Here is a 25380-nt window from a genome sequence, read left to right on the forward strand (position 1 = left end):
TAACACATGTATTTAAGAACTACTCTGGTACAGAGAAACTTCTGTATATTGTGTCTATAGTATCCAATTTAATTCCTGGCAGCAGTGGTGGAGCCTATCTACAACAGATTCCACGGAGTCAGGATACAGCCCCAAACGTGTGCCCACATCAAAGATGAACCGAGCCCCCTCTCGGCGGTACCGGGCCTCAGTGGCCGGATCAAGTCCTTCGAGTTGTGAGGGTGTATGAGCCAAGTCTTTCTTATCCCAGTACCAACATGGTTTTGTGTGGTCCAGGTTTGCTGAAGTTACTGAAGGGCTTGAGTTTTCTTTATTCTCCTTCATTTATTGAAGTAGACTTGTTCTTTCCAAAAGGTTCTCTGAAAATGTTAGAATCCTAAGAGAAAAAGAAAGCAAAGTTGGAAAGGGATACTCCATACTAAAAGCCGTGTCAATCATTATAAACAATCTACAACCTTAGATTGTGCCTGATTTGGGATCAAAGTTTCCCATAGAAACTAATCAATTGCCCAGGCTAACCTCCAAGGTCAATTTAACACATACTATAAGGTGACCCAGAACTAATAAATCCCAAACTTCATGGTAGTTTCAAAGGAGGAGCATTTCCTCCCCCTCTTTTTCTAAAGGATGAAAGCTGTTTGATAAAACTTTGGAAACTTAGTACATCTCACTTCCCTTCTGCTTTTCTTCACCAGACACATCTAATGCTGGTCTAGATTCCATTCTTCAATCAAACATGGGCCTATCTTAATCCTCTACAAAGATTTATGCTCCAAAATTATCCATCTCTTCCATCCAGCACCTGATCAAATTTTCCCTTTTTTATTTTGATTTCCACTTAGAAAAGCCATGGGACTGGGTTAATTTACATCTGCATAAGTCACTAAATTGAAGAATATAAACCAGGTGTGGGTGTAGTGATTCAGGGGAGGAGGTAGAAGGAGGCAGTCCATGAGGGAAGAAGTTCCTTTAAATCATTCTTGCTTTCTCATCCTCTTTCCTTTCATTCAGAATAAAGAGATTCTCTAAAAGCTCTATGTTTTTTTGGTTTTTTTTTTTGAGACAGAGTCTCGCTTTCTTGCCTAGGCTAGAGTGAGTGCCGTGGCGTCAGCCTAGCTCACAGCAACCTCAAACTCCTGGGCTCAAGCGATCCTCCTGCCTCAGCCTCCCAAGTAGCTGGGACTACAGGCACGAGCCACCATGCCCAGCTAATTTTTATATATATATACATATACATATTAGTTGGCCAATTAATTTCTTTCTATTTTTATAGTAGAGATGGGGTCTCGCTCAGGCTAGTTTTGAACTCCTGACCTTGAGCAATCCGCCCACCTCGGCCTCCCAGAGTGCTAGGATTACAAGCGTGAGCCACCCAGCCTGGCCTAAAAGCTCTATGTTGAGAGAAGAAAAAAAAAAAAAGACAATAGAAATTTTCAATAGGGCAGCAAAAAGGTTCCAAAAGAGGTGGCTGGAACCAGGTTAGTCTGGTTACCTAAAAACCAAACCAAAACAGCAGCAAAGAAGTTCTGTGGACAGGGGTCCCATTAGTTCACCTTTTTTTGTGTACCTGCCTCATTTCTGGTGGGGAAAGTGACATGGCACTGTTAAGTATTCTCCTTCTTTTATCTTGAAGCTCTAACGGGAATCTGATCTTTCCTCCAAGAGGAAGAATTAAGTACCTGAAGAAAAGCAATCTGCTTGAACTAATAACTTACATTTTTGTGTGTGATTGATTAAACTGGGCAATGTTGGGGGCAGGAGGAGGAGAGACCAGTTAATTAAAGCCTCAGAAAATATGACCAGTTCATAATCAGATATCATACTGAAATATATTTCTCACATATTGGATTGGCAAAAATCCAAAAGTTTGACAATTTACTCTGTTGGCAAGGCCAGGGAGAAGCAGGTAATCTCATATGCTGCTGGTGGGAGTATCAATCGGTACAACTGTCACAGAGGGGAAGTTGGCAATATCTAACAAAACGACACATGCTCTTTGACCTACCAATTCCACTGCTAGAAATCTATACTCTGAAAATACTGTCACAATTATAAAACAACATATGCACAAAATTATTCACTGCAGTGTATTTATAATGGCAAAAACTAAACAATCCAAATATCCACCAACAGGGTGGAAAAAATATGGTACATGAATATGACAGCATACCATGCAGCCATTAAAAAGAATGAAAAAGACCTTTAAATACTGGATGGAGAGATCCAGGGTCAGCAAGGTGTAGGACAGTATGTGTAGTATGTTAGCACCTATGTAAGAAAAGAGGGGAAAGAAGAATAGACATCCCTAGTTTTCAAAAAACTACAAAAATGATTACCAATAAGGGAATCGGGAAGAACAGAATGGAAAGGACAGTGATGGGAACAAGACTTCTCTGAGTATATATTTTTTTATATTTTATAAAACTTTTTGTTTTAAAATAATTGTAGATTTACAGAAGAGTTATAAAGGTAGTAAAAGAGTTTTTGTCTATATCCTTCAGTCAGCTTCCCCTAATGTTAACATCTTCCTTAATGGTACATTTATCAAAACTAAGAAATTAACTTTCCTACATCGTTACTGAGTAACAGAGGATAGGTGATATCAGAAGTTGTTACTGTTGATGCTCACCATCATCTTCTGGTTAAGATGGGGTCTGCCAGGTTTCTCGCTGTAAGGTAAGTAAATAATACTTTTCCCTTCCCATTTTCTGTTCCTCAGAAGCAAGTCATGAGGTCGAGCCTACACTCAAGAAGTCCCATCTTCTGAAGGGAGAAGTATCCAAGAATTTGAGGACATATATTAAAATTGCCACAGTAATAAGTAAATATTTTGGGGGAAATATTGTACAATGCAAAATACTATGCAAATACCTGTTTCTCCTTAAACTTTCATCCACCAGCTTTAGCATTCATCTAAGGATCTTGCCTGCAACAATTATTGTGGTGCTCTAACGGTGATTTTCTATTTCTTTCATTCCTTCAACATTTATTATTTGGAATTCTTTTGTAAGAAAGATTTGTTCCTTCTCTCTCATTTATTTATTCAATCCTTTCTTTTAGCATGGACTTGTGGGTTCTTATTCTTTGGGTTATAATCCAATACTGTAATATCATTATTTTGTTGTTCAAATTATTCCAGTATGGCCACTGGGGGCTCTTTCAGGTTGGCTCCTGAGTCCTTCTGTAACTTTAACTTTTGAATTATGTAAATATTTAACATAATCATGACCATAACTAAAAATAAAAGCAAATCCTAAAACCCAAAATAAACCCATTGTACACTAAATGGGCAATATAAACACACACAAAACTATTTCAAGTAATTTTGGATCTTGTTACATCCTTAGTGAGATACATTCTAAGGACAAAAAGAACTGCAAAGAAATCTTAAACTTCATTAACACACTGTTAATAGTAGCATTAATATCATAATTTTCAAACTTTTTTTGTTTATTGCAGGATAAAGCAAATATGTAAATATGTTAACATTGTTAGGAACCAAGATTTCCAGTGCAAAGGAAACAAATATACACATGCACAAGATCAAATGTTAAAAACATCAAATTAAATCATGGTTAAAAATATAGACATGTATATCCCAGCTTTGTCAGTTTCAAGTACCAAGAAGCAATGACACCCCTATAAGGGACATGCCTAATACCAAATCTTAGTTTTTCAATATCATCACACTCTAAAGGAAGCAGGCTTCTTTCTAGTCTGGGGTAGGGGCCTGCTTGGGATGTACTCAGACTAATCAAAGCTTATCAAAAGACATAGAAGCCAGTATGATGGGTGCCCAATGGACAAACTCCAGGTAATTTGAAGAGTAGAACGAAAAATGACTGTGGCTAATTGTAAAATAGTGAATAAACAATCTGTGAGTCCATAGTAATAATATATATAAAACGAATAAATCCACTTTGCTAGCACTGGTAATAACCACTGTTAAAAAAAAAAAGGATCTTTATCTTAATAAAATGATCAAACTTGATATCACTAACAGGGTGATAACCTGCCATTAAACGCCTTCTGATGTGATGCAATGTGAAATAAATATTACCTACCTATGTAGTCTTCTGGCCCTCAAAAAGCTTAACCAAAATTCAAGCAAGTTTTTAGACCTAACTTCCAGTTTACAATAACTACTGGAGGTAGAACAAGTTAAATGGGACAACAAGGAAACTATCAGTCACATCCAGAAGGTAGGACACTCTACTAGACAACTCACCTGGTCTCTTCAAAAAGTGAATGTATGAAAACAAAAAGGTGGGAGAGACTGTCCGCCATCTGAAAAGGCTAAAGAGCCCTAACAACCAAATGCAATGTGTGAACATTGATTTGATTGTTTTTTTAAAGCTATAAAAGAAATTTCAAACAATTAGGGAAATTTTATTTATTATAAATATAGACTATACATTAGAGGATATTAGGGAATTATGTCAGTTAATTTTCGTACAGGTAATAATGATACTGTGATTACATAGGAGAATGGCTATTCCTAGCAGATGCATGCTGAAGTATTTCGTGCAAAGTGTCATAATGTCTACAACCTACTTTTAAATGGTTTAGGTAAAATACAGTCACATGGCAAAATATTAACATGTGTCTAGTCTAGACCATAGGTAGAAGAGTAGTCATTGTACTATTCCTTCATGTAATAAAAAGTAGAGAAAACAATCAAATTGGACTGCTTAGGAGGCTAGGAGGACTCCTTATATCCTTCTCTCTTCTAGGTCAGAATTTCTTAATAGCCAAGGAATATTTCCTTATGTGTGGGTAGTGATTTTACAAATTAAGGCATTTTAAACTGAATTATAGCATACAAAAAGAAAAGTGCACTATTATAGGTGTATAGTTGATTAATTTTCACAAAGTAAACACACCTGTGTAACACTATCCAGTTGAGAAACAGACTATTACCAACATCCCAGAAGCTCTCTTTAATCCTTTCCTAATCACTATCCCCCTAAACAGAACTACTAGCCTGACCTCTACCTCTATCAGGAGTTTTGCCTGTTTTTGAAGGATTGTGCAATGATGCAATGTCACTCTTTCACAGCTGGGCTTCTTTTACTCAATATTGTTTGTGAGATTAATCCCTTCTGTTGCATCTAGTAGTATTTCTTTATTCTCACTGCTGCAGAGCAGTGGTTTTCAACCAGGGGAAATTTTGCATCCCAGGGGATATTTGGCAATGTCTTGAGACATTTTTGGTTATCATAATTGGGGGGCTGCTACTGGCATCTGGTGAGTAGAGGCCAGGAATGTTACTGATCATTCTGCAATGCACAGAATAATCTCCCACAAGAAATTATCTTGTCCAACATGTCAATAGTGCTAAAGTTAAGAAAGTTTGCCGTATAGTGTTTTATTCTATAACACAACTTGTCTATCCATTCTACTGTATGGACATTTGAGATGTTTTGGTTCTTGGTTATTAACAAGTGTAAAATATTTATGTACATTTTAGCAGGACAGAAGGCAACTGGTCAGTTGGCTGAGGGAATCAGTATCTTAGCATATTAGGAATTTATTCATGGTACGCTAGTTGGAAATCACTACTTTAAGATGCCTAAACCTAACAGCTCTCCATGTACTTTTTCATTCAAATATTTGCTAAGCATTTACTATGAGCCAGGCCCCAATGGCATAGCAAAGAACAAGACAGGCAAGGTCCTTGCCTCACCAGATCCTTACATTCTAGGGGGAGAGGCAAAGAGAAACAAATATGTAAATATTTGTCAGGGAATAATAAGTGCCATGAAAAATAATAAAACATAGGAAGGGAAGAGAGAGTATGTTGGTAGGGGCTATAGAGGATGCAAATAGATCAGTTAGGAGACTACTGTAGCAGTTTAAGTAATGCCTAGTACAGGCATGTCCCTACACAATGGTAGTAGGAAAAAGAGGGGAGTCATAATTGACCATGAGGCAAAGAATGGACAAAGATGATTTCAACTTTGACTGACAGAGAAGGGTGATACTAAAAAGAAAAATGGGGAAGACACGAGAAATACCTGGTTTTATTGGGGGAGGGGAGAAAAAGAAGAATTTGGTTCTATAAATTTTAGGTTTGAAGAACCTATAAGATACTTGTGTGGAAATATCTTTCAGACAGATGAACAAGCCTGTTGAAATCTGGAAAAAACTTACTGTAATTCATCTAGAGAGGTGACAACTATTAAGTCATAATGACAGAGGGAGGAAAGTGAAAAAGGAGGGGCCTAGGGACAGAACTCTGATGAACTTGTAGCACGTAGGAAGAATCACTAAAGGAGAGATCGGGAAGGAATGGCCAAAGAGGCAGGGAAACTTGCATCCTTAATTACATAAGAAACCAAGGGATATCAGCTTTAAACCAGAGGTGGTAGTCAACAGTGACAAATGCTGAAGAAAAATGAAAGGACAAGGAATTAAGGAAAGGTTACTTGAATCAGTCATTAGTTGTTTATTAGAGAGACTGAAGTTGATTGTGGTGATGGTTGCATAACTTTGAAAATACTAAAAATTATAGACTTGTATACTTTAAATGGTATATGTATGGTATATGAATTATATCTCAATAAAATGATACACACATATAAATAAGAGAATATGTTTAGAAGTACAGTGGGGGAAAAGGATAAGTACAATGGGTGATAAGGAATGAAGAGGTTATGAAACAAGTTATTCTTTTGAGGCATCTGTTGCTCAGAGAGAGAGACAGGATGGAATAGCAGTGGGTAGGTTTTGTTGTTGTTTTATTTCTTTTTTTTTCAGCATAGAGAATGAAAAATGTCTGCAGCCACAAGGAATCACTAGAGGAGTCTGATCAAGCCATTGGGCCAAGTGATAATTCAAAAGAATGGTAAAAAAGTTAACCTTAGGAAGTTCTTTCTCTGAGAAGGGAAGGAAAAGTTTGAGAAAGATTAAAAAAAAAAGGCTTTTGGCTGGGCACAGTAATCTCAGCACTTCGGAAGGCAAGAGGATCACTTGTGCCCAGGAGTTTGAGGTTGCAGTGAACTATGATTCTGCCACTGCACTCCAGCCTAGGTGACAGAGGAATATATTTCTTTTAAGGGGGAGGAAGTAACTCATAAAGATCTCAGAGTTCCTCCATTTTCTCTGAGAAGTAGAGTGCCAAGACATCTGCTGAGAGGAAAGGGGCAGAATGGGAAAAGGTGTTAGGAATAACCCAGTTAGGATGAAATCATAATGGCAAAGAATCTCAGTCACTATAAGCTGGTCACTCTGCTTCATACCTATAATCCCAGTGTGCTTTATTTATTTGAGACACAGTCTTGCTTTGTTGCCCAGGCTAGAGTGAGTGCCATGGCGTCAGCCTAGCTCACAGCAACCTCAAACTCCTGGACTCAAGCAATCCTCCTGCCTCAGCCTCCCAAATAGCTGGGACTACAGGCATTTGCCACCATGCCCGGCTAATTTTTTCTATATATATCAGTTGGCCAATTAATTTCTTTCTATTTATAGTAGAGATGGGGTCTCACTTTTGCTCAGGCTGGTTTCAAACTCCTGACCTTGAGCAATCTGCCCCCCTCGGCCTCCCAGAGTGCTAGGATTACCGGTGTGAGCCACCGGCCCGGCCCCCAGTGTACTTTAAAAAGCTGAGGCGGGAGGATTGCTTAAGGCCAGGAGTCCAAGACAAACCTGTACAACACAGTGAGACCCTGTCTCTTAAAACAAACAAACAAACAAAAAACTAGCTGGGCATGGTGGTGCACGAACTCTTGAGCTGAGTTCTAGCCTGGGCAGCAGAGTGAGACCTTATCTCTAAAAACAAACAAAAAAAGCATCTCAGTCCGCAAACAGATAAACATTCGAGTCTGTTTACTTTGCTATCATTGGCCAAACTCTATGCTAATAATCCCAGTCCCTTTAGACTCTGGGGCAGAATGAAAATACATGAAACAAAAATGAAAACAAATGTACATAAATAGAATAGAAACAGTCCTCTAAATAACATATCTCTCTGAAAAAGTTCTTGCCTCAGTTCTATAATCCTGTTTCTGATTATTTGTCAATTATTTTTTCACAAGACCCTAATGTTACAAATTTTCTCATTAGCAGTTTGTGATTACTGTGAAAATGACTGGGATTTATTTATGAGATCCATAAAATGAAAATCTCTCCATAAACAACCAGCATGTCAAGATATTTTAGCAGCACCTTTCAGGAATGTGCTTTAAGTATATCATTTTACATGATGAAAGATTAAATACATTTTCAACATTTAGACTTATGGAAACAACAATAAAGGTCACTACTCAATTCTCTCACCCAATATAGAAATTCCCTCTTAATAACCATAGTATGTGGCCACTCACTAACCTTGTTTGGCCACTTTCATCAATGAGAACTTTTTAGTTTACAAAGCAGCCTATGGCATTGTTGGGTATTAATAATTGGTGTTCACATAAGTTCTGTATTAATCTTGTATTGATTTTTATCTGTTCTGTTCATCCCCTAGATCTGCTACACAGATGGCACAAAATAATGAATGAATGAAACCTGCCTTTTAGCAACTCTCTGTAACTCCCACCTAGTTGCCTAAGCCTTGAAAATACATTTCTCTTATCTACTGATTGCTTTTCAAACACGTGAAGACAATTTTTACATTCCCTTCTCTTGTCCAGGGTAAACAAATCTAACCATTTTTCTCAATGTGGTTTTTAGTGTTTCCAGGTCCCCAAAACATTAGCAATCAAAATGGAAAAAAATACTGTGTGTATGATCTGCATAGTACATGGTGGGAGGGAGGCTACTAACACTTAGCAACACCTTCACCATGTGTCCACTGAGTTGTGGTGTGCTTGTGAGCTATATTTTGTTATCCTCACAACTTATCACTGAGAAAATGGAGCCAAAGAGACATGAAACAACTTGTCTAATTCACACAGCTATCAAATGGCAGAGCCACAATCTGTCTTACTTTAGACTAAGATACTGCCTTCTCTCAATGCAGACACCACTTTGCTTCTGTAAATGGAATATTACATCCGAGAACCACTTTTGTCAAGCCAGCTCTTCCTCATTTCAAACATGTACAACTGAGTTTTTGTAAATTTAAATACCCCTAGGAATTTGTATTCTGTCAGTTTTGGCCTATTATTTCAGCATTTAAGAACTCTTTGAATGAGTGTCATCTAACATGCAAGCTAATTATCACTACAAAGTTTGAATGCATTTATTAACTTGAGAAGCATGCTTCTTACATATTTAAAGTTGGTAGTAAAAAAGTATTAACCAAGCCGGGCGCGGTGGCTCACGCCTGTAATCCTAGCTCTCTGGGAGGCTGAGGCGGGCGGATTGCTCAAGGTCAGGAGTTCAAAACCAGCCTGAGCAAGACCCCATCTCTACTATAAATAGAAAGAAATTAATTGGCCAACTGATTTATATATGTAAAAAATTAGCCGGGCATGGTGGCACATGCCTGTAGTCCCAGCTACTCGGGAGGCTGAGGCAGTAGGATCGCTTGAGCCCAGGAGTTTGAGGTTGCTGTGAGCTAGGCTGATGCCACGGCACTCACTCTAGCCTGGGCAACAAAGTGAGACTCTGTCTCAAAAAAAAAAAAAAAAAAGTATTAACCAGAGTAAGGGCAAGACCAGAGCCCTGTAGCATATATCTCAAGACCTCTCTCGGGGCTGACACCAACACATTACTCAACATTTTGGGTTTGGTAATTTGATCGGATACAAATCTATCTAACTATACCTTACCCAGTGTATATTTATCTCTTGTGTCTACAGGGATAGAAAGAGAAATTATGTTGAGTGTCTTAAAGAAACCTAAATGGACTTATGGCTAGCAAGCCTTCATTCACTACCAGTCTAGTAAGCTTATAAACAAAATATGATTTGTGTCACCTGACCTTTTCTTATTGAAGTTCTGCTGGTTTGAGGGAATCAGATCTTCTTTCCCAAGTACTCACAAACTCTCTTTTTGCTCTCTCAACAAGACTGTAAAACAGATTATGAAAAGGTTCTAGCATCCAAGAGCCACCTAATTGCTTGCTATGAAAACTGAGACATTTACTAGACAGGCTCCCATCTTCTATTAACTGTACTTTTAGGATTCCTCAAAAGCTATGAACAATGATTTTACAATCTTATCTGCAATTACTCTGCTATATAATTTATCCAAGCTTGAAAATGTAAATTAGATTGGACCCAGTTAGATATTCTTTATAATCTCCTCAATTGCCTTGTATTTAATTCCTTTTGATTTTGTTTGTCCTTACACAGTTTTAGAGAAAACAATCAGAAAACATTTTCCTCCTTTTTAGACACTTAGCAAATTCATTGCTTTCAAACACAATGTCCTGAAATGAACTAGCTCATTTTATAGGCCAAAACTATGACCACTTTTTTTCTTTATGACATTCAATTTTAGGAGTAGCATTTAAAATTTAAGAACCTCATTAACAACTATGATGTCTCTTTATTGCTTGTTGGTGCAAACAACATTTTCAAAATGGAACAAATGTTAAGTGTGATATGAGCAAGAATCAAATAATATGCTTGAATAATGCAGCACAATACAAATGAGGCAAAAGGGGAGAAAACCCTAGAATTAGATGCCAATGGTAGTTACTCTGAAAAAAATAAAACAATCCTTGATAATTATTACATTTATAGTCAAGACTACTTAACAGGTAAGCATTCTAAGGACACTAACAATTGCAAACAAAATGTCTATCAATACCACTACCACTACCACCATCCGTCCATTCTTTCATTCAGCAATATAGTGGGCTTACTAAACGTCAGGCAGTGTTCTAGGTGCTGGGGATCGAAAACGCCGCGCTTTTCATTCTAGCAACATCACTAAAGCAAACCTTTAATGGGCACCTACAATCGCAAGGCGCCGTGCCAGACAGCTGTAAAGAGCGATTTAGAACACGATACACAAACATTACCAAGTTTGCCTTAAAAACATAAAAGACCACCCTTAAGAAACGCTCTTTGAAGTCGTTACTAACCTCAGATGACTTAGCGAAAGCACCGCTTAACTGGAAATCCAAATTTAGGGAGTGTTACCGAGCGTACTTTGTGCAGATAATAGTTTAAGAGCTTTTAGATAACCTCTAAACTGACGCTTCAACTTTTTAAAGAACGATTCCTTCCGTAAGAAACCAAATCAACGACTCAGGAAAGGGTCGGTAAGGACAGTGTCTCGGCAAGAACGAATCTAATCGCGGAAGTGCCTTTTCCTCGTTCCTAGTCCCACCCTTGTTAACGTGGCTCTTCAAATTCCAAAGTCGAGTACAGAGATATGAAACAATCTCCAAAGTCTCAGGCCTAACCAAGGCTGGGACCATCAGGCCGCGAAATAATTGGGAAGATGCGGGTGGTCTGCGGCTGTGAGAATGGGCGCGTGTGTGCAAGGTCCCTGCCCCTTTCCCCCACCTGCCCGAAAGTCTCCAAACTCTAACCGTCCCCCGCTGCAAGGGCCGCTACCAGTTCCAGGATCCTCGCTGTCTCGCCCCTGCGCCTCAGACCCTCTTCCGAAGCCCACTCCACAGCCCCTCGTCGCCCGCTAACTTCAATGTGCACTGAGGGTTATCGGAGGGAGGCGGAATCCCGGAAGAGAGACTCCGCCAATGGATGGCGGCAGCTGACCATACCTCACTCTAACCTCCAGGTACCCAGGAGGTGTGGTCGGCGCTGCCCGCAGTCAGTCGGTCACTTACCCCTCGCCTCAGGCAAGCCCCTTAGCGACGTCTCTCCTTGCTGACTGCGGCCATCTTGGATGTGGAATGTCGGGGAACTACGTCATCACGCTGCGTCTGGCGACGAAAACAAGCGACCGGAGGAGCGGTGAGAGTGGGGTGCCTGTCAACCAATCAGAAGAAAGTAGAGCACTCAAAGGAGGAACGAGCCGCCTGTCTCCTCCCCGTCCGCCCCGTGGGTCAGAGGCGACTGCGTGCAAGAGGAGGAGCTAGCCAAAGGGCCCAACCCGTCGGTCCCGCCCCCCGGGCGAAAGGGAATTCTGAAGCAACCGAACCTGCTAACGGAACTTGGACGCGGGGGCGGGGCCGGTGCGCATGCCATCCAATCAGAGCTCGGGCGTGGGCACAGTCCCGCCAATGGTGGTCGCGGGGCTGGCGGCGGCTGAACCGGCCGCTCTCGCCCCGGGAAGCCGCCAGCCCACTGGCTGGGGAGGACCCCGCGCGGAACGGCGGCGGGGCGGGGCCGCGCCCATGCGTCTGAGGCGCGGGCCAATGAGCAGCGGCGGCGGCGGTCCGGGGGCGGGGTCCGGGGGCGGGCGGAGCCGGGTTGGGCCGCGGCGGCAGGGCCGTCTCAGGCCGCCGTCCCGCCCCTGCCGTCCGGCAGCCGCCGCCGCCGCCACCGCCGCCGCCTGGGGGTTGGTTGAGGCGGACGGTGGGGTCCGGGCTGGAGTGTGTCGCTCCCGCTGCGCGAAGGGGAAGCGGGCAGGTGAGTACTGGCGGCCGCGGGCCGCTGGGGAAACTCGCGCCGCCGCCCCCCGGCGCTGCGAGGCCGTCCCCTCCCCGGCCGGCGTCCCTCGTCCCTCGGCCGAGGTCCTGCCCGCGCCCGGCCGGCCGGACTCGGCCCGGGGCGCCCCGCGGCGGGGGTGCGCCGGGAGGGGGCGAGGCGGGTCGGGGGGCGCCGCTCGGCCTCTGCCCTGACGGCCCTGCGGGGCGGGGGCGCGCGCTCGCCGCTGCCCCCGTCCCCTACCGGCGCCGACGCTCCGCGCGCCCGCGCGTCCCGAGGCCCGGGGGGTGGCAGGTGCAGGGAGCGCCCTCCCCGCGCTCGCCCCTCGCGCCCGGCCCCGCGCACCGGCTCTCGGGTGGGGCCCGGGCCCCTCGCACTCGCACTCGCCCGCTGGGCTCTGCGCGCGGCCGGTCGCGCTCTCATTTCCTTCCTTCCTCCCGTCACCCCACTGCTGGGGGAAGGCTGTGTGGTTTTCGCGTTCCTCTGTCCTAGGTGCCCACCAGGCTGCCTGGGCACCAGTTCCTGCTTCCCTGCCGTCAGCGTCCAGTTATAAAGACAGTCGTAGGAAATAGGTCATCTTTCTTCCCACGCGCCCCTGGCCATATTCCACACGCGCAGTGCCCTACTAGGGAGAAGAATTCAGTGCTTTAGAGTTTGTCATTCCGGTTTTAAACTCTCCCTCCTCGTGGCTCCAGCCCGGCGTTGCAACTCTGCCTGCACCCGGTCTCCACCGGGGAACAGGAGCTGATCAGTGACGTGCGCCACTTGCTGATGGGGCCCTCACCCCGCGGTGCCGGTGCTGGGAGGAGGACGCGTAAGTCACGTGTTTAGAAGCACTCTGAGCGTGTTATGCTTTTCTGGACCAAGGAGGTGATGTTTCAAAGGCACAAATACTTGTAAAGTGCGTTGACAGATTAATTTTGCCTTTAAGAGCCTTCCAAGAGTTAACCTTTTCGCGATGGATCTGTTGATGGCTAGATTATGGTGGCTTGATTATGGTAGGCATTTGTCAAAACTCAGAACTGGAAACTGACTCTCTCCCATTTTTCTTCTCAAAATTGACCTTACCGGTATTTTCAAAACTGAACTAACCAACAATAGTTTTAGAGGGGTGTTTTACTATTTTAGGTGGATGCATTTCACTCAAGAATACAGCAAAATAAAAGCAGCTATCCTCTCCACTGGTTAAATTTGCCAAGACTTGCTTAACCACTCTATTCTGTGTTTATACGGGCTACTCTGCATAGACTCCTGCAGTACCAAATTAGTCCCAGGGGCTGCTGTGATTGATATTGTGGTAAAGTTCCAACCATTTACGGACGAGTTTTTCTCTGGCCCAAGAAAGTAGTTTACAAAGCCAATTTCTGAAACAGCTACAGAACAGCCTGTTTCTTGGTACCCCACACAGCCTTGGTTTTTAGCCTTCTGCTTCCCCTTTTCTGTCTGCCCTCCTTTCTCTCTGTGTTTTCAAGGTTGTAAGTTAATATCTCAAATGGAACTCTAGTCTGAGTTTTAAAATGGTTGCTGCTCCTCTTCCTTCTTCAGTATGCTAACATCTCAGTGCTTTTTTTCCTGAAATAGGGGTGATGTTGGACTTGAAGCTTAAAACACTTATATCTATATGTACTGTAGAAGTGAAAGTTTCTGTTCAAGCCCTGTCCATAAGAGTGCAATGAGATTGTCAGTAAGAAAGTAATGCTATTGAGCTTCTCTTACATGTCATGGACATTTAGACCACATTTTAAATGATGATTAAACTTTTGCTTTAGAAACCACTGGATAATGAGAAAAATGTGAAGGTTGTACTCAGATGTTGTTCTGTTCTAAAGTTCAACCACTAGAAAACTGTTTCTGTTTTGAGGACTCTGATAAGTGGTCACAACAGCCTTCTTAAAACGTGGTGCTCTCCCATCGGAAAGAGAATGACAAAGAAGGTGACAGCTGTAGGGGAAACTATCGACATCAGCATGATAGAGGCAGGCTTGTAAATAGCTATTAGATAATCATTGAATTCAATGAAAACCAGGTATGTAATTTGTACTGTGTGGAATTTTGGTGAAAATATGAGTAAAAGTCCACCTCCAAGACAGGGTTACTCATTGATGTTGACTAGATGTCAATTTATTTTGAGGCTTTCCAAGTCTCTTAAATGTTTGAATTACATAGCCTTTTTTCTTATCACTAGTCTGAAGTAGCTTTTAGAAATGTAAATACTAATACTGTATCTTTTTTGTGTGTAGTTTGATGAATATCTTTCATTGGGGAGATTGTTTATCTTTAGAAACTGGTTTGTTTGTTCCCTGGCTGTTGCTGTGTGTGGTGCTTCTGTTGGGGGTGAGGAGGAAGAGTTTCAAGAGCATTTCCTCCCATTGGACCAAAGTCCTGGGATGGAGTGATCATTTTGTTCCCCCAAAGGGAATAAGAGTCATTTATTACTATGGCATTAAATATTTTTGACAGAACAGTAAATATGTCCTTATGTTTATGTTACTTTGGAAGTTGCTTATGACTAGTTATTTGCTTTCTCAATTGGCTACCATTATATATAGGCCCATTTTTTTTAATCAGTAAAAAATATTTTGATTTGCTGTGCATCCTTTTGCTCTTGCTACAGTCGTGTAAGTGCTAATCTGGGTTAACAGGTCATCCTGGGTCATATTTAACCACTTAAGAGTATTAGACTAAGGATTCCTTGATTTTAAAATTTTCTACCGTTTTCACTTTGTTGCATTTGCAGGTATTCCATACTCGGCTAAATGGATTTCTGTATGTTGGATTTCCTTTTATCATCTCATTTTCTTATTCATAAAATCTGAGATGTTAAATATCTTGATATGCAAATAGTTAATTAACATAATGTTTACTCTCAATGTAAAAATAAATTTTTATGAAATATTAATAGACAATATATTTTTCTATTACAAAGAATTTGAAACTTGGTGTTTTTAAAAGTCATTTAACAGTTTTATGGAAAAGAAAACTTAATTAGCAGAATCTGCAAAATTAGAAGTCCTGCTTTTTATTGTTAAATTCACCCAGTAATTCAAACCATAGATTAGCTGTGTCAACCCCATTTCCATTTGGGAATCTTCTCTAGATTTCATAAATAAACATCATAAAACAAGAGGTAAAAACAGATATTGATAATTTTTGACTGAGGTAAATTTGAATGAAAGAAAAATATTTCTAATTGGTTATAAAATTCAAATACCAAAGTTAAGACTTTGAAATTGTTTTTTTCTTATTTCAAGTACTTTCCAAGTAGAAGTAAACTAATCATCAAGGTTAAGTCCAAACCCTGTTGGCTGACTAGAAGACCTGTCTATCTCTGGAGTTAAGATTTTGAAATGGATCTTTGGATTACTGAGCCAAAGTGAATTTTTAACCTTTTGTAAAATTAGCCTCAGTAATTTGATGGGGAGATTGGGGAGGGCAGAGGGACAGAGCGGGAAGAATTATTTCTACCATGTTTTAGAAGGACAAAAAATGGTCTAGAGCTGTGTTCCCCAGCCTGTGGACCGGTACCAGTCTGTGGCCTGTGGGGGCCTTGGCTGCACTGCAGGAGCCAAGCTTCATCTGTATCTATAGCTGCTCTCCATTGCTCAAATCACCACACAAGCTCTGCCTCCTCTCAGATCAACAGCAACATTAGATTCTCATAGGCGTGCGAACCCTACTGTTAACTGCACATGCGAGGGATCTAGGTTGCGGCTCCTTATGAGAATCTGATGCCTGATGATCTGAGGTGGAGCTGAGGCCGGATGCTAGTGCTGGGAGGGGCTGCAAATACAGATTATCATTAGCAGAGAGGATTGACAGCACAATAAATGTAATGTGCTTGAATCATCCTGAAACCACTCCCCCCCACTCTCTTTTGTAGAAAAATTGTCTTCCATGAAACTGGCCCCTGGTGCCAAAAAGGTTTGGGGACCACTGGTCTAGAGAATGTAACTGAGTGTCTATATAGAACTTTTTTATTTTTTCGATTGATAAAAATTATGTATTTAATAATACACAGTACTGTTAAAAGTATGCAGTATTTTAGGTTTATTACTATCTATGATCCAAGTTTCACTTTGCATTTTTCTAGAATACAAGCAGGGGTCCTCAAACTTTAAACAGGGGGCCAGTTCACTGTCCCTCAGACCGTTGGAGGGCCGTTGGAGAGGTGTGACGCACATTCCACACATGCACGCTATGGGGAGTTGGCTGTTAAGCAGGACAGGCAGCGGGGCAAAAACACCCAGCAGGCTGGATAAATGTCCTTGGCGGGCCGCATGTGGCCCATGGGCCACAGTTTGAGGACCCCTGCATCAAAGCATAACAAAGTTTACTAAACTCTTCCGATTAAATGGTTTAGAAGTGTCAATCTCAGGAAATAGGCATGACTCTTCAATATCTGTTTTCTATTAAGCACAGTTAAGAGAAAGTAAAGATTAGTGTTGAAAAATACTCATTAAAGTTGTTCTTGCCGTAAAATACTTACCAGTGACTGATAAAGTTTTTCATTTGTTGATTGTAGTAATTAGCATTGATACATGTCATGGTCCCCTAACTGGTTTCTGCATTTGTGACCCACGACAAGAGTGTGGCATTGGAGAGCTCACTGTGGGTTGTGCTAGATTGGGCAGACACTCTTTTGGAAGTTTTGCTCATACCCCAAATTTAACCTGAGGCCACTCCCGTGTATTTGGATAAGGCCAGCAAAATAGCTCTATATTTTAAAAGGCCAAAGAGATAAAACCTTTACACTTGGATGTTTTTCTATTGTAAGGGAATACTGTTATGTTGAACAGCAGAGATAACAATGAACCTTTGAGGCCTTCATAAGTAAGTTGGTTTTGAGCTGAATTCATGCAATACAACTGAATATCAGTAAAATTTGTCATTGAGGTGTGCAGGTGAGGGTCTGCTGCAAAACAAGTCTATTATCTTGCATAAATTAATTAACCCCTTTAAGTGTCAGCTTTCTCATCTATAAAGGGGACACAATAATATCTACCTAATCTATTGTGTAAAATGCTTACCTTAGTTCCTGATGCCCAAATGATTGTGATGGGGGGATGACCTCGTTGGCGGACCGCAACAAGACACTGTCCATGGCAGAGATGATATAGTTTCATCTGCCTGAATTGTGATCCTGAAACAAACAACACGACAGCATGAATAATTGCATTTAGGTTCAAAAACTCAGTTGTTTAGTATATAGCACATCTATGTTGCTGAAGATCAGTTTATATAACAAAAGGCTTCAGTTGATTACTTTCTTATCCTAAAGGCTGTGGTCCATGTCCCATTCATCTTTGCATTTCAGATTAGATAAGAAATTTGCACAGAACAAGTGAATGAATTCACTTGGCTTGTAGAAAAGCTAGAGCAGTCTTAGGAATATTAGTCAAATCTCTTTGAGCTGAATTCCAAGAAGGCAGTAGTCTCACTGACCTCTGCCCATTTTAGAGCACATCTAAAGGGTTTTGTTGACTTTTTAAAAAACTGTTCATTGAAATATAATATGCCTAAGTGGTTTTGCTCACTTTTGAGAGGTACATCATGAGGGGCACATTAAGCCTGGAGAAGAGAATACTTTGGGGAGGGCAGGAAAGCTGTCTTCAAAGAATATGGATACGGCTGGCGAGATGGCTCACGCCTTTAATCCCAGGACTTTGGGAGGCCAAGGCAGGACGATTGCATGGGGCTAGGAGTTTGAGACCATAATGGGCAACCTAGTGAGACCTCCATCTCTACAAAAAATAATTAAAAAATTCTCCGGGTCTGGTGGTGCACACTTGTAGTCCTAGCTACTTGGGAGGCCGAGGCACGAGAATCACTTGAGCCTAGGAGTTTGAGGTTACAGTGAGCTCTGATTGTGCCACTACTGCACTGAAGCCTGGGCAACAGAGTGAGACCCTGTCAATAGATAAAGAAATAAAAAAAGAGGGAAGGAAGGAATTTGAACAGGTCTGAGAGGATGGCAGACTTTCACGCAGTGGAGTCCTGGAGTGACTCACAGAGTTGGAGAGTCTGCTGTGGAGTAGCTGCTGCTCCTACTGACAGAGGAGCCCAGGACTGCAGTCAGGAGCTTTGGATCTGGTTCCACCTTTGCCGCTTACCAGCTTATTAGGGATAACGTGCTGGGTCCTGCCTGTCTCTCATTCTTTTCAGACCTGGGTCAGGCAAAGCACTTTGTAACTGCTATCTTAGACACTATTCTAAATGTGTGGGGTTGAGGGTTAACATAGATAAATAATCCCAAAGGTGTCTTTCAATCCTAGTGCTCCACAATTCCAGAATCTAGAATCCTTATTTTAGGAATGTGGGTGGTTTGAAGGTAATTTCTTGACAGATTACAGCTGTTACTTCACACTTACCATTGTCTTTTTTATTTTAGAAAGATATAATAGGAAATGATTATTCATGATACCAAGTGATTCTTAGCTTACAAAAGTTTTTTGACAACTTCCTTTAAATAGGTGTCTCTTGTTAATTTAAGTATATTTACAGTTTAATTCAACAGCAGTTCAAAACTAAAATGATTATGTATTGAAAAGTCAATCAGATATGGTATAAGTATCTCTAAAATTACTGTGTAAATTAGTGGAAAAATAGCAAAAAACATTGTGAAAAGCAACAACTGTATTTTTTTAAAATCTCAAATCATAATATGTATATAGGACAGGCCAAATTATTTTGTATAAGGATTAAAATTTTACTTACATGCAACTTATAGGTCTATATTCATTCATCCCAGTACTTAAGTATTTAATAGCTCCTGAGTTAAAAGTAATTCCACCTTCCTGCCTGCTTCCCTTGACTTCTTGGTACTTTTCAGCACATCCTTTAATTAGAGATTGGTATCGTGGGTGCTAGTTAGCCACATAAACTGGTATAAGTTAGTATGGTATGGCCCCGCTGTTATGCAAAGCCGGAACATGTTTCTGATATACACCAGTTTCAGTTAACATGGTAACATGCAAAGCAAGGACTGTATATGCCTTATCAGTATCTATAGGAAAGAAAACATTGTCCAGTTAAATACTTTTGAATTTGAGAGTGCTTTCATTTTCCTAACTCATCATCCTATAATTTGTGTATTTCATTCTGAATGTAATGATCTGATCCTGATGGCCTGCAAAGTATTTTAGTGAGATGGAGAATAGAATGTTTCCTATTCTTCCTACTCAAGGACTAGTCATTTTACAGCTGGGAGCCTAAGGTGGGAGGAAGCCATCCATCCATAGGACCATTCTCTGCTTTAGTCAATCCAGCTGTCAAATTGGGTAAATGTTACTGGAAAACAGATGTTGTGCTTGGGCTAAGGTTTCCTGGATAAATTGCCAGATAAATGTAATCAGAAGTGCTTATTCTAGCTGTATTTAGTTGAAAGCAGCTTTTTCAGGGGAACTCAAGAAAAATACAAATAAATATCCTTTCTATTTAGGATGTTTGAAAAAAGATGCAAGTGTCAGTTTCACTATGTATGAACTATACTTTGTAAAAATGGATTATGTACCTAGCACCCCCCACTCCGTCACCACCACCTGCATTAATCAGGTTGCTAAATTTGCTTTATTTTATTTTTCCTGACCTATTTATTTATCTGTATAGATTATGTGGGAAAGAATCACTTGATTGGTCAAAAGTGGTTGTTGATGACAGATGTCCCTGCAAGTCAGTCAGCAATTTAAATAATAACTGAGTATACCATTGATTTTGTTGTCTTATAAAGCCTGTCTTGTCTTTTAGGTGGGGAGATTGTTGGTGAATTTGACAAATAGTTTATGTTTTAAAGGACCAGAATTTGAAGATTCTGTAGATTTTTAAAATATCTTGATGGTGAAGAAATGTAGATATGTGTGTAACTCTTAGCTACCTGTTCCTTTTATAGATACATATCCCTTCCTTTGAATGACTATAACTGTAGTCGTATAATCCATTTATCTATCAATCCTGTATTGCTGTTCTTCATGTTTTTCTTTTTGTCTCTTAAGTATTATTTAAATCCTTTTTCTTTTTTGTTGTGTATTTCTGTTTCCTCAAGGATGATTCAATAAGTATTTGTAAATTATACTTGATTTCACATAAACGTTGAGGAGCAAAATCTTGCATTTAGCATTGTACCTTCTGGCTCATATATGTATTTAAGCTTAGAGAACACATATATATTTAATTTAGCATGTGTTTATATTTTCCTAATATAAATATTCATAATAAATATTGAAGATAAATATTTGGTCTTTGTAGGAACTTGATGAATGTCTAGTAGGTAGCTGTGTTTCACTGAGAGCATTAAGGATGTTTTAGATACCTAATTGTTTCATTTGCTTAAACTTGGAATCTAGCCCTAAATTCACCTGAAATCACAGTGAAAATTATTCATTACATGTAACCAATTTTTGAATCATAAATGAAAAGGCTCAGCTAGTTATTTCAAATCCATAAGGTTGAGGAAATCACACATCTTTTTTGATAGCTAAAAAAGGCAGAAGGGGGTTGAATTTAGGAAACCACCCATACTGGATACTAACACCTTCTCAAACTGAATCTTAAAATTTAGTCATCCTTCTTGAATTGTACTTTATTCTTTGCCCTTCTATGTTTAGTTACTTACGTATTTTAGGAATTATCCATGCTGCTTTATTTTGAGTGTGAGTCTTGGTTCCTCAGCCTCATCTTTGAGAACCACAGGCCTGCCTTTCCCAAATCTTGTTGCCTTCTGTAACAGACAGCACAGTGTTAGGCACAGAGACATAGGAGAGCTTGCTTAATAGTCAGGTGTGCCTACACTTAGAGTCCACCTGAATGCTGGAGCTAATACAGGATTTCAGCTGTGGGTGTGCTGCTTGGCAGCCGTGGTCTCCTGGCCAAGTCACAGCCCTCTCTAAGCCTCTTGACAGCTGGCTGTGGTCACCTCTGGCCTCAGTAGGCTTGATGGGGACACAGAGATATCATGGGTGGATGCTCATGTCCTTGATCACAAGTGCTCATTTGGCTTCCAGCTGTGCTTGGGCCATTAAGACCAACAACACTTAAAAAATGCAAGTGTGTTTTTCAGAATTTCTCTTATTAAATTTAATATTCTAAAACTTTTCTATTTATACATTGTTAGTTCCCAAAAGAAACCATCTTTTTCAGTGTGATATTACCTAACCTTAACCTAACCATGACCCCTGACCTTCATGCTGTGGCCAACCTATCTATCTATCCATCCATCTATCTCTTTATATATAAATTTATATTTTTGCCTTTAAGAGTTGCTCTAGTTCCATAGTAGAAGTAAATATTTAGTAAATGTCTCATTTCGACTACTGTATTAATCACAGGTGGGAGAAATGTTAAAACTAGTAATACTAATATATCCAAATATGATATCTAAAGATTTTCCTTCATTCAACAAATATTTGACTATCGTTGTGTCCATGGCACTATTCTAGACCCTATAGATAATACAGAGAGGGGAACTTTAGTTTTTTTCTGCCACAAGACAGTGGGTACAATAGGTACATAAATAATCTAGACCACAGTGGGTGAGGTCACTGAGTGTCGCAGGGGCTGTGGGAGTTTGGGGAGGAGACCTTGTCAGTGAGGTGGGCTTTTAAAAAGCCAAGACTTCAGGTAGAGGACTCTACTACACTCACCAAGGGGTAAGGCCATCTAGCTGAAATATTGGAGCAAAGAGTATGTAGATCAGGGAATGGCAGCCAGGCCGGGGGCTGAGGAAAGGCAAGGTGTGGGGAGCTGGTTGATGAGACAAGAAAGCCTGATGCTTTGTGGAGTAAACACAGGTCTTCTGCCTTCCAGGTGCTTTGAATTAGGGATGACCTACAAAAACTAGAATTAGTGCCAAACCCTGTTGTATCCAGAGGCAAAAGAATCTTATAGACATTGATGACTCTGAGTTCCGAGTAGCATCTGCTGGGCTGTAGAACTGGTACAGAGAAACACCTGTCTTCCAGAGACTGGGTTTTAAAAGTAATTGTAAAGGCTAGGTGCCACCCCTGACTGCCTGGGATTCAGTGTGCAGAGGGCTGAGAATTCTGGGAGCTCCTGGACAGGGCAAGCCCAGGCATCAGGAAGCTGTTCTGGAAGGGTGCTGGAAACACAACTTCTGGGTGGAACAGATTAAGAGATGGCCTGGGCCTAGGATCCTGAGCCCTAGGAAGATACATTCACAGGGGGGCAAGGACAGGCAACCTTCCCCCATCCTTAAGCTGAACCCCTGCTTTCTCTCCCTCATGGCCTATGTCCCTGTGGGAGGGAAACAGTCCAAAGAGACTTCCAAAAGACTGAATCCCAAGGTAAGCCAAGCCTTTAGCATCTGTTAACCACCTTGAATTTGTCATTTTCTTGCTGACTTTCATGTGAGTGAGGGATACATAGAAGAGCCTAGAACTTCCCCTATGGCCCACTGGGGACATTTTGGTGGAGCCTCAAAGTATGTAAACCATGTTGCCAGGAGAAGCGGGGGTGGGGGTGAGCAGGGGCAGCTGCATTCCAGAAAAAGGGAAAAACATGAGCAAACCCCTGGGGCTGCACTGTGTAAAGAATGGGTATGAAGCCGGCCAGGTGAAATGGGGTGAGGGAGTTCACCCCTGAACGACCGTGCTAGGGAGGCTAGCTGTTATCCTATGAGGTGTGGAAAGATATCATGTTGAGTGAAAGAAACCTATGTAGTGTAGAATTCCACTATGTAATGAAGTTCAAGAACAGGCAAAATTAATCGATGGTAAAATAATAGAAGTTAAAATAAGTTCCTCCTGGGGGTGGTTATGGACTGGCGAAGGGGTGCTGGCAAGGGCTGGTGTGTCTGCTGCCTTACTCCAGGTGGTGGCCTTGCATGCATGTGGATAAGTCCACGAAGCTGTGCACTGTGTGCTTTGTATTTGCTACCTTGATTTATTAAGGCTGACCCTTGACAGTGTGGTGGGGGAGCAGTTGGAGGCAGGAAGGGATGGAAGGAGATGGAGATGAGGGTTTTAGCTGGGAGTGCTTTAGTGACTGCATAAACATGGCCCTACAGAACTTCTAAAGATGACATTCCAGTATATCTGTCCTCCCAGGGGCTGATTTACTGATGTGTTTTGAAGTTTCACCTCTGCTGTATTTCTGCACCTATTACTCATTTATAAATGCAGGCAGTTTTCTGGCTTAAAAAAGAAATTTTGAGAACAATTTGAGTTGTAGGTACTTGGCTGTAGAATATTACTGCCAAAAGAATCTATTGTGTTTTCAAATCATTGTACCTATATATTTAATGGCCTCTCATATGGAGCAGGAATTAGGCATTTTCAGTATGTTCCATGGGGATAGAAAGTTGGGTAGAAACTTCAGGAATACAGATTTTGACCTAAGAACTGTCCAAGTGCTTTTCCCTGGAAGCTGAGGGTAGCCGCCTCTGTGGAGCACCTGCTGTGTGCTGAGGTCTGGGCCAGATGTTGGGGGTGCACATGTAGAAGGACAGAGAGGGTACCCTCAGGACCTTGTTATCTCGGAGGAAGCTGGTGTGTGTGAGCAAACCTTTCGGTACTGTGGGGTCCAACAGTAATGGAAGAATGTACAAGGAATTGCAGGGGTGCAGAGGAGAGAAGATTGTAACTAGGGGGAAGGGGATGTTTGGGCATGATTTTTAGAGAAAACCAAGAGCTTGTGAACAAGTGACTAAAGCGTTGCAGATGAGATGGGGAGGTATAGAGACAGGAGGCCTGTGACCAGGTCTGGATGAGGGACGGGAGTCTTTGGTACTGCTGTAGCATTAAGTGCTAGGTGGGGTAGCAGCATGAGGGTAGATTTAAGCAGCAGGGACAAGCTCGGGCAAGGAGACATGCTGGAGACTCGTGTTATGGTCTAAGCAAGAGGGCGAGTCCAGGAAATGTGCAGGAGGAGGTGGCTAGGGCTGCTCAGCTGGGTGCTGAGTGGCTGCTGGCAGGGACGTGGGAGTGTGTCATAACTGAAGGTGTATGGTCTTTCAGCTCTCTTGGCCCCTGCTGCCATGTACTTTGTATTTAAACAGAAGCGGTGTGGTAGTGGCTCAGAGTTCAGATTGTAGCTCTGCCTCACCTTATCTGATTTGTGATTTTGAGCAAAGAGAAAGAGCTTAAACCTTTCTGAGAATGTCATCTAAAAGATGAGGATAATATCTACTGGTTAGAGTGTCTAGAAGATCAAATGAGGAGCCATATCTTAGCCCGGTACCTGGCAGAGGGTAAGTACTAAATCCTGGGGATGGCTGCTGCCATTTTAATGAGCACTTGGCATTGGGTGGATGGCTGAGGGAAGGCTCTAGGGAGGTGAGCGGCAGCAGCAGAGGGAACAAAGCCTGTTTTGCAGTTGTTGGTGGGCACCTGCATGGGAAGCCAGTGCAGAACAGCCTGGCCGTTTCAGGCTCACTTGCTGTTAAAGAAGGGAAAGGGTCTTGGAGCTCCTCATCAAAGTGACATTCTTGAGTCATTTAGGGCTCACACGACAGAAGGTTTTGTTCGCAGGGCTGGAGGGAGAGGCCAGTTCAGCCCATCACTGACAGCGTGATTCTGCATCTCACCCTGCCACGACAGCAGGTCCACTATATTTGGACATTTGCAAGTGTGATTAAAGTCCTTCCAGACTCCTTGGTGGTTTCAGTTATTTTCAGGTTAGGTTCAATGGTCCTCCACAGAGATGCCCTCAGTAGGTGCGGGAGATGCTCTGTCCAGGCTGTGCCCTTTCTCTTGGCTGTGAGCTGTAAACATGGGAGCCTTTTCCCCCTTGAGAAGATTGTCCTTCAGTGTAGTAAAAGGTGCTTAAGCCATCTTTCCTTCTGCTCTCCCCATACTTGTTGTTTTCTGCTTTTGATCACAAAATGACCAATTCCTTTTATTGCTGCAAAAGTTTTACATATTTTTACCAGTTGTCTTTTATTCCAGGGTGACTGACACTATTTTTTTAAAGAAGGTTT

At 41.7% G+C, this 25380-nt stretch overlaps 2 protein-coding genes across 3 annotated transcripts in view; one reads left to right on the forward strand and one right to left on the reverse strand.

Annotated features, from left to right (window-relative positions):
- CCNK (cyclin K) overlaps window positions 1–12141 on the reverse strand; it is a 28660-nt gene extending 16519 nt beyond the window's left edge. Inside the window, exons 1-3 of the mRNA XM_012751723.3 lie at window positions 12004–12141; window positions 11690–11831; window positions 128–376 (exon numbers count right to left, since the gene is read on the reverse strand). Coding sequence (XP_012607177.1) covers window positions 128–324 — 197 coding nt within the window. The 5' untranslated portion in view covers window positions 325–376; window positions 11690–11831; window positions 12004–12141. The remainder of the gene's footprint in view (window positions 1–127; window positions 377–11689; window positions 11832–12003) is intronic.
- A 95-nt stretch (window positions 12142–12236) lies between these two features.
- The window catches only part of SETD3 (SET domain containing 3, actin N3(tau)-histidine methyltransferase), a 79714-nt gene continuing 66570 nt past the window's right edge, over window positions 12237–25380 (forward strand). The window contains exon 1 of one of the 2 annotated variants that reach the window (XM_012751722.2): window positions 12237–12434. The gene's annotated coding sequence lies outside the window, so the exon portion shown is untranslated. Of the gene's footprint in view, window positions 12435–24471; window positions 24652–25380 lie in introns of those variants that run through there. The other variant, XM_076003727.1, reaches the window with a different exon arrangement.

The sequence above is a fragment of the Microcebus murinus genome, chromosome 6, assembly GCF_040939455.1.
Source record: "Microcebus murinus isolate Inina chromosome 6, M.murinus_Inina_mat1.0, whole genome shotgun sequence".
Classification (NCBI taxonomy): domain Eukaryota; kingdom Metazoa; phylum Chordata; class Mammalia; order Primates; family Cheirogaleidae; genus Microcebus; species Microcebus murinus.